This window comes from Octopus bimaculoides, chromosome 13 (genome assembly GCF_001194135.2).
Source record: "Octopus bimaculoides isolate UCB-OBI-ISO-001 chromosome 13, ASM119413v2, whole genome shotgun sequence".
Taxonomy (NCBI): Eukaryota; Metazoa; Mollusca; class Cephalopoda; order Octopoda; family Octopodidae; genus Octopus; species Octopus bimaculoides.
Genome location: NC_068993.1, coordinates 9,524,761 through 9,534,067, shown reverse-complemented (window position 1 = coordinate 9,534,067; position 9,307 = coordinate 9,524,761). Strand labels below are relative to the sequence as shown.

Sequence of the window (9,307 nt, the reverse complement as noted above, 5' to 3'; positions counted from 1 at the left end):
CAGAGGAGTAATGAACCCTAAGCAAAAGTTGTATCAAATTTTGAGCTCCTAACCTTATATTTAAAATAATTTTCTAAGCCATTCATAAATCAAGAAGCATTACTGGTTGAGCCAGGTTTATTGATAGTATCTTTGGGACATTAATTCAAACAAAACTTGAAGGATTTGCATTAAGAAGGTGGTAATTCAATGACTGAAACTTATCAGGGTGTAAAGATTAAAGCTTAAAGGATGTTGCAACAACCATTAGAATAATCCTTTCTACTGGAAACACAAGGCCTCAAATTTGGGGGAAAGGATTATGTTGATTACATTGACCCCAGTGTATAACTGGTACTTATTTAATCGACCCTGAAAGGATGAAAGGCAAAGTTGATATGAAGAAAGTGCTTATTATGACATGATGTGATATGAATTAAATGATATGAAATCAAATGAATGGAATGCAAAATCTGATTTCATGGATGTATTAGAAGATATGTAAGAGTAGCCAGACAAAAGTTTAAAGTGATACTAGAGACGTGTTTTAGTGGTGCTGAATTGCAGTAATCTGTGTTGCAGACACAAGCCGTAACATCAATGTCGTTGTAAGGTGAAGAGTAGCAAGAATCCTTTTCTAGCGAGGAACACATTCTGTTTATTTCTGCATCATTGTCTGTAATGAGAAAAATGAGAAGTAGAGAGAGAGACAGACAGACAGAAAGAGAAAGGGACTCAAGTGAGAGGTGGAGAGCAGAGAGAGAGGGAGTCAGGTATGGGACAGAGAGAATAGAGTAATTGTAATGCTAATAATTTCTCATCTCAGAATATCAGATTAAAAAAATGAAACAAGTAATTGAATGATTTTCAACAGTTTTAGTTACATTTAACACTTTCAGTTCCATTTTTGTGCTGAAATACTCTGCTTTTGTTTAAATTAGTTTTGAAAATGATAAAAAATTTAGTAAAATAGGTTCTTGTTTTAAGCAGGTTTAGGGAACATAAATTAATATGAAATACTGATGGAAGATTTTAATGTAGATCATTTTAAAATAGAAAATTTGATTGAACCAGGGGCAGTCTCAGGTGTTTAAAATATACAAAAGACCCCACTTAAAAAAAATTATACAGATTGTGAGTTAGTTAATTAAAGTTATGTTTTTAGAAGGTAACTGATTTAGAATTTTCTTTTTATTCATTATTAATTTGGTAAGATTAACTTTTTAGCATTTAAAACAGCCATATCTGGCTCAAATATTCTACTTGTTTTATATTCAAATCGGCTTTATCTGACCTACCCTATGATGTCATTGTAAAAATAAACCTTCACATCACTGAAATCTCTTATCTTTGATAAAGTGCACAATTCAAAATGTGAATGGATAAGTATTACAGTTGAGTTATCTGAATGCAAAAGGGTTAAGAAACAGAAATGAAAGGAGAGTTTTTAGATAAATGATTTTTGCATAATTACTTTTGGTTAATCCTCTTGTCTTTTTACAAGATCCTGCGCAAGCATAAGCCTTCACATACTTGAAGTCAAATGCATCTCCACAATTTAGGTCGTCGAATGAAGAACAGGAATAACACTTGATGGCGCTTGCTGCAAAATAGAAGAAAGATGTTATAGTGTATTCTAGAATATATTTGTTTCTGTCAACATTGCACAGCATGTTCAGGATAAACTCGACAGCTTGCACAAAAGAAAAATTAAACACAGTGTCCCTATTCTGCAAGGCCAGATTAAGACCCATAGAGTTTCTAAGCACTGAAAAGAGTTTGCTGTTCCCATATATATGTAATTCAAAAGATAATCAATAATAAACCATACAATATATTTCTATTTTTCAAAATGAAACAGAACTAATCATGAGATGGGAAATAATGTTTATTTTTGTATACTTCCACTTTATTTATATTTGAAAAGTTTTCTCCTACTTTATTTAACTACAAAATCTTTGATCAGATCCTCACTATGATACCATGAAGACTTCGAAATAATATTTCAGATCATATAAACCACTTAGAGTATTATTTTAGCAAACTGAAAGTGATTTCTTTTGTACTGTAGACCATACACCATTTCTGTGGTGCCCTGCTTCCCTTGATACCCTAAACATGTACTTATTTTTGCTTAATGGTTAATTCAGTGCTGCCATTCCAAAATAAAAGTATTTCAGATCTTGTGCCAGCAAAAAAAACAATTTTTATCATATTTACATCTATCCCAAGCTCGTCAACTGGTAGAATCATTAGCACGATGGGCAAAGTGCTTAGCAGTATTTCATCCATCTTTACGTTCTGAGTTCAAATTCTGTCACGGTCAGCTTTGCCTTTCATCTTTTCAGGGTTGATAAATAAGGACCAGTTGAACACTGGGAACTCCCTGCTCCAAAACTACTGGCCTTGTGCCAAAATTTGTAACCATAAGTTAGTGAGCTGGCATAATTATTAACATGACAGGAAAAATGCTTAGCAGCATTTCGTCCAACTTTACATTCTGAGTTCAAATTCTGGAGCTATTAACTTTGCTTTTCATCCTTTTGGGGTCAATAAAATAAGTACCAGTAGATCACTGGGGTTGATGTAATCGACTTATCTCCTCCTCTGAAATTACTGGCCTCATGCCAATATTTGAAATAAGCATTTACATTTATCCTACTTAGCATGAAAAAGAGGATTACGTGACTAGATTTTGAAAACTAGATCTAAACAGCAGTACTTTACTAGCTAACAGAACGTAAATAAGCTTGATTTGTAATCGTCTTTTGTATTAATTGGGCTGCAGTGTCTCTACACTGAATTGACCTCATCAAACTGTTGTAAAGAAACATACAAACGATTTATACAAATACAAATAAAAACCCGATAACCTTGATGTCTAAAAGAGATACAACTAAGGTGGGTGGAGGAGTTGATTATAAGGGTACGAGGACTTCCCTACTAGTACCTTATTTTATCAATTCTGGAAGATTGAAAGGCGAAACTACCTCCTGGGTGAACGCGAGCAAAGAATGTATTTAGTTATGACCCTTCAAGTCCTCTGTTCAAATTCTTACAAGGCCAACTTTGTCTATCATCCTATAACCTGGTCGGCCCGAGGCTATAGTAGAAGACACTTGCCCAAGGTGCCACGCAGTGGGACTGAACCCGGAACCATGTGGTTCGTAAGCAAGCTGCTTACCACAGCCACTCCTACGCTGCTTATCACGCTCCACCCCTACCCGGGCACAAAAATGAAAGAAAATAGTGAAATAGGTGTAAAATAATGTGTAGTAAACGAATATAAAAAAATAAAAAAATTACGCCGACGAACGGGGTGGGATGGGGAGAGGACTCGGAAAATTCACATCGAGTATTTTCCGAGTCCGCTCCCCCACTCCACCGTTCGTCAGCGCGCATTTTAACCTTTTTTTTTCTTTTTCATATTCGTTCACTACACATTGTTTCACACTTATTACCTATTTTTTTTTCTCGTTTTTGTGATCGGGTGTTAAACTAGAGATTAACCCCGCCATGTTCAATACAGAAACTGCAGTTTACATACACCACAATTTGCTTCAAAACAGGTTCTGCCTTGTTTGATAAATGTCCATTCTAATAAGTAGCAAGTAAAATGCAATGACTATAATCCTGAATTTGAACTAAGGGCGTAAACTTTATTAAGTGTGAAACCCTACTATAATTTCCCGAAATACCCCCCACCTCCATACGCATGCACACGTATATCATGTCTCATACACTGTTCACTTACCTGACTTTTGTACATAATTCTATTTACTGTACACGCACCTTTGATGAGCTGTAGTGCACCTGAGCACCATACACAATAATTTCGTTATTATTATTATTATTATTATTATTATTATTATCTAATTCTACGACTATTTAGTCAACAATTAGGACAGTATCAAACGAAACAACACCCACATATTTTAATTATAATAATAAATAACTTGTAATTGTTTACCCCAGGTGTGTCTCGAACGTCCAGTCTTTTGATCAAAGACATCCCCACCATGACCATCCCGTATTTTTGGGAATTGGTACGGAATGTATTTTTTACTTAAGATTTGGCAGCTATTTCTACCTGGTCAGCGGTCAGATAGAGGATCAAACGGTAGTTTCTCGTTATCTGCAAACAGTTACAGGTGAATCACAGAGTAACAAGTTAAATACCCCCATTAAGTCAAAGAGTATGCTGGAAAAGTAATACGTACCACATCGCTAACACCCCACCCCAACAAAAGTGTGGTCATTACACATTGTCATATTCAGGTAATCAAAACAAGAGAAACGGAAATGCCAATTGCAGGTAGCAATAGGTGTAGATTTTTTTTTTTTAATATTTAAAAAAGGAGGACAAAAGTTGTCAAATATGTACGTAAACAAAGATCTCCAGTATAAAACACAAGGGATCATATATAAACAACATATTAGAATGTCTAAAATAAATCCTTGAGTTTGGTGTTTCATTGTTTAATTAGTCATAGAAATCACAGGATCCCTCAATGACTCATTAAGATTTAGAAGATTAAATGGAATCGCCAGAGTGTTTACAAAAATACTAAGGTGTGCTGTTTCATGTTCATATATATATATATATATACACCATAAAATGATAATTATCTTGGTTTTAATTAATGTTAGTTGTCAATCGGGTCAAATGATTAATTTGAAAATTAAGGTATCATTTCTGTTTACGTACACCAAACAGAGAACCTCCCACCAGCACACAAATTATAATAATTAACAGATCGTACTTACATTTATTTACGAGAACTATTAATAAGAACAGAGGGCCAAGGAAAGTATAAAAGCCCATCTTTTTTATTATTAATTCCGTTTTGTTTTGTTTTAGTATCTCTTGTCAGACTTCCGAAGTTGGACGAGACACGACATTCAGGAGGGACGTTTTGTCGTTGATACCGCCTAGACACGTGATATGCGCGCGCTATTTCGTATTTACGGCGTGACAGAAGTGAAACTACGCACAAGTAGGGTGACTAAAAAGAACTTGTTGATATCTAGTTACCGTTCCAGTGAGGTTTTAAAAGAATACTATGGCTGATGGAAAAGACGCAGTGTATGCTGACCAGCCGTGCAAAGTGCTTGAAAGTCTTTTACCACCTTCTCCAACTTGGTATACGTCTTATGGTTGCGACGGGAATGAAATTGGTGTGTTTGTGTGTGCCTCTCGCAACTTCCTCAACGTTTTTAAAGTAAATAAACTGACCACAGCGGCAGAATTGGCGGTGGATTCGGACGTTACGTCGACGAGTAATGAATTAATAAGTTACAATTTACTCGCTTCTCTGTCTCATGCCGAAAAAGTGCACGTTACAGCTTTAGGACCGCGGCACAGAATAGCCAAAGACGACGATTTGGTCCTCGCTGTTGCATGCTGTGATGACGGAACCGTCCACCTGTGGGACGTATTCAGTCAGAAAGAAATACAATATCATGATAAGCATAAAGTATGTATTTTATTATTCTAGCAATTAAAAATTATGATTAAAATGTATTTTAACAGCATTACATCTTCCGTGTTCTTTCTAGTTTTTCTTGTCACAGCCAAACCAGAACTCTAGCATGTTTTCATGAATAAACAAGGTGTTTATTAAAAGAGATGCACGGACTGTTTGCGTTAGTTCATCAGTATGTTCCCATAGTTTATTCTTCTCAAAATAACGCAAACATTCTGGCGAAAGTAAATAATACATACACCCGGTGTTTAGGGTTAGGGTTTTTGTTACGCCGAAAACGGGTGGAGTACGTATGCTTTACCTCCACAACATTCTTTTTAATATAACTCATGTGTGAAGTTCTGACTATGACAAAAACAACTTGGAAAGTTATACCGAAAATTCTTTTCGCCACTACAATATTTTTTAACTTAATTTCACCATACTCTAGAGGACGTTTCGCAAATTTGGTGCCAGCTTCGTAAAACGCATAACCCATGTGGTTGTCCTGTTATTTCGATCTTTATTTGAACCCGCATGACTCATGTAATAAAGACAATTGATCATTTAAATAAATCAATACTAGACGCTTAACATAAATAATAAAAACGATGTTTCTTAAATTAATCTCAAAACATTATAGGCATTCTATTTGATTTATGCAATTGATGGAACTGTTAGTACAACTTTCGGCTAGAAATTCCATCGCTTGACAACCGATGCTAGTATGTTTACATCCCTGTAACTTAGCAGTTCGGCAAAAGAGACTGATAGAATAAGTACTAGGCTTACAAAGAATAAGTCCTGGGGCCGATTTGTTTGGCTAATGGTGGTGCTGCAGCATGGCTGCAGTCAAATGACTGAAACAAGTAAAAGAAAAGAATATATATATATGCATGCACATGTGTGTGTGTGTGTGTATATATATATATATATATATGCATGTGTGTGTGTATATATATATATGCTTGTGTGTATGTTCATATATACATGGTAAAGTTTTCCATAGTTTCTGTCTACCAAATTCACTGACAAGGCATTAGTCAGTTTGGGGCTGCAGTAGAAGACACTTGCCCAAGGTTCTGCACAGCAGAATTGATCCCGAGATCACGTAGTTGCAATGCAGTTTTCTCACCTGCACAGCCACCCCTGCTCCTATTAAGAAATCCATCAGAGTATACCTGAAATTAAAAGGCCTGGCTTTGTCATACTGTCTCATACTAATTCCACCTGAGAATTGCATTAAGGGTATCCATGTCTGTGGAATACTCAGCCACTTACATGCTAATTCAATGAATTTGTTTACCCATTTGATCAAACAACTGAAAACTCATGCATGGCAATCCATTTATAAATTTGTCTATTTCTACTTTCAGTCAAAAGTCACTGCTACAGCATGGTCGCTGTCTGAACCCGATTTTGTCATCACTGGTGATGAAAGGGGCTTTATTGCTTTATTTAAATTTGATACAAACTGTTCTTTAAAGTTACATCATCCTGAGAAATGTCAAGTCTCTTGTATGACTTTTTCTCCTCACAATTTGGATCTATTGGCTGTTGGGTGAGTGAACTTTCCTTTTTGTTTCTCATTTTTAGAAATTTTATTTTGATCTATAGGTTAAGAAGCTTCCCAACCATGTGGCTTCAGGTTCAGTCCTACCGCATGGCACCTTGGGCAAGTGTCTTCTACTAAAGAAGACACTTGCCCTTGTGAGTGGATTTGATCAGATATCCATGTTACATACTGGTGTGGGTTATATAGATCTTTTATCTCTTACTTGTTTTGGTCATTAGACTGTGCCCATGCTGGGGCACCACTTTGAAAAATTTTAATCGAATGAATCAATTCCAGCATTTACTTTTATTTTTAAGCCTACCACTTATTCTATTGTTCTCTTGCTAAATCGCTAAGTTATGAGGATGTAAACACACCAACACCAGTTGTCAAGCAGTGGTAGGGGACAGACACAATCACACACACATGCAATAAGCTTCTTTCACTTTCTGTCTACCAAATCCTCTTACAAGACTATGGCCAGCCTGAGGCTATAGTAGAATACACATGCCCAAAGTGCCACTCAGTGGGATTGAACCCAGAACCATGTGATTGGGAAGCAAACTTCTTACCACGCAGCTGTATGTGTATATCTTTGTCTAGACATCTCATGATGGCCATAAATAAGCGTCACCATCGTACAAGTGAGGATTTTCATATCCAGTCTATCAGTGGAGTGAGCCGTAGAAGGATTTCAACTCAGCAAAGAGGAAAGATTGATTGTTGTTTAGCCTCAGCCATGACTGAGCAGATCTATTCCTATGGGTGTTCCAGCTCTTTCCTTTCCATCTTCTTTGTATATATCCTCATCTTATTTAACATCCATTTTTACACGCTTGCATGAGGCAGATTTTTCTATGGCTGGATGCCAACCTTCACCTGTTTCCAGCAAGGTATTATATATATGTATATATATTGTTTTGAGTATGATGATTGCAAATGAGTTTGCCTCACAAGTTGCATACACTGCAAGGCCTCAGGTTGAAGACAACCAATTCCTAGCAGCTCAGCTGATACGCAATCTCTGTGGTAAAAAAATTCCAGTTGATCTGAACTCATAAGGTACAACATGTATGCAATGGAGGTGCTGTACAGGGTGAATATTCCACTGCAATATAAATATGAATGCCACATCTGCAACAAGAAGTGCAAGTCACTGCTGGCTTTATGAGAGATGGTATGTCCTATGATCACTGAAAAAAAGCCCCCAGAAACAAGAGAATCTGACAGTAAAAGTTTAACAAATTGACAGTCATCATGTGTGTCTTTATAATCATGTGTCTTCACATTGATACCATGTCAGTAAACCCACAAACAAAACATCCGGCAACACTACAATGTTCAGAGATGTGGAATAACACCTTGTAAAACAACTAAGAGTCGGTACTAGGGAGAACATCCAACTGTGGAACATTGCTTTAGGAATTATCTAGCTCATGCCAGAAGAGGAGAAAAATAATCGAAGCAAAAATAATGATAATAAATATAATATAATGTCTTGTGTTGATTTAGTAAAACATCATAAAATATTTATGTATTTCTGTTATTTTCAGCTATAAATCTGGAAACATTATTTTAATGAATGTATCTACCACGTCGTTAACAGTTGTAAAGAAATTTCCAGGCCATCATGATGATATAACATCTTTGGTGTGGTGTCCCCAGCCTGGGGAACAGTTTTGTGCTCAGAAACCCAACGAAGCGGAAACAGACACAAGTGAGATTTTATTTCTTTTTACTTATTCTCATTGTAGGATTTTTGGTTTGGTTTGGTTGATCATAGAGTGAAGGCGTGTGGCCTAGTTGATTTGTTTGACTAAAGATGGTACTCCAGCATGACCACAGTCAAATGACTAAAACAAGTAAAAGAATAGAAAGTAGAAGCATAAAAAAATAAACATTATTTCCCATTTTTCTGTTAGTTTTTAAGAATAAAAATTAATTTTCTGGTTTATTATTGTTTACATTTTGAATCATATATATATGGAAGCACTAAAATCTTTTGAGTGCTTGGGGCCTCTATGGGTCTTAATCCAGCCCTAGCATGAGTGTGTGTGTGCATGTATATATATATATATATATATATATATATATATGTATGTATGTATGTATATAGTAAATCTCCAAAGGAACTACAAACACAAAAAAACAACAATGCAAGGATGTGGCACATGTAAAGTATTAGCAGACGTTCAGGGAAGGAAAGAAAGATGGCTTAACGTTTCGAGCAGACGCTCTTCTTCAGAAACAGAAGAAAGTCCAATAGAAGGGAAGATGGAGGAAGAAAATCGCCAACGATTCACATGTG

General features: G+C 36.0%; 2 protein-coding genes across 2 annotated transcripts in view; one reads left to right on the top strand and one right to left on the bottom strand.

Moving 5' to 3' along the window:
* Nucleotides 1-6: 6 nt before the first annotated feature.
* On the bottom strand, nt 7-4,914 carry LOC106876561 (uncharacterized). Its single transcript, XM_014925195.2, has 3 exons — nt 4,747-4,914; nt 1,454-1,582; nt 7-655 (listed from the first exon to the last, which is right to left on the bottom strand). Exons 1-3 carry the CDS (start codon nt 4,802-4,804, stop codon nt 459-461), a joined length of 384 nt encoding a protein of 127 aa, XP_014780681.1. The 5' UTR covers nt 4,805-4,914; the 3' UTR covers nt 7-458.
* Nucleotides 4,915-4,945: 31 nt separating this feature from the next.
* LOC106875942 (gem-associated protein 5) overlaps nt 4,946-9,307 on the top strand; it is a 392,253-nt gene continuing 387,891 nt past the window's right edge. The window contains exons 1-3 of the mRNA XM_052972568.1: nt 4,946-5,456; nt 6,821-7,005; nt 8,553-8,716. Coding sequence (XP_052828528.1) covers nt 5,043-5,456; nt 6,821-7,005; nt 8,553-8,716 — 763 coding nt within the window. The 5' untranslated portion in view covers nt 4,946-5,042. The remainder of the gene's footprint in view (nt 5,457-6,820; nt 7,006-8,552; nt 8,717-9,307) is intronic.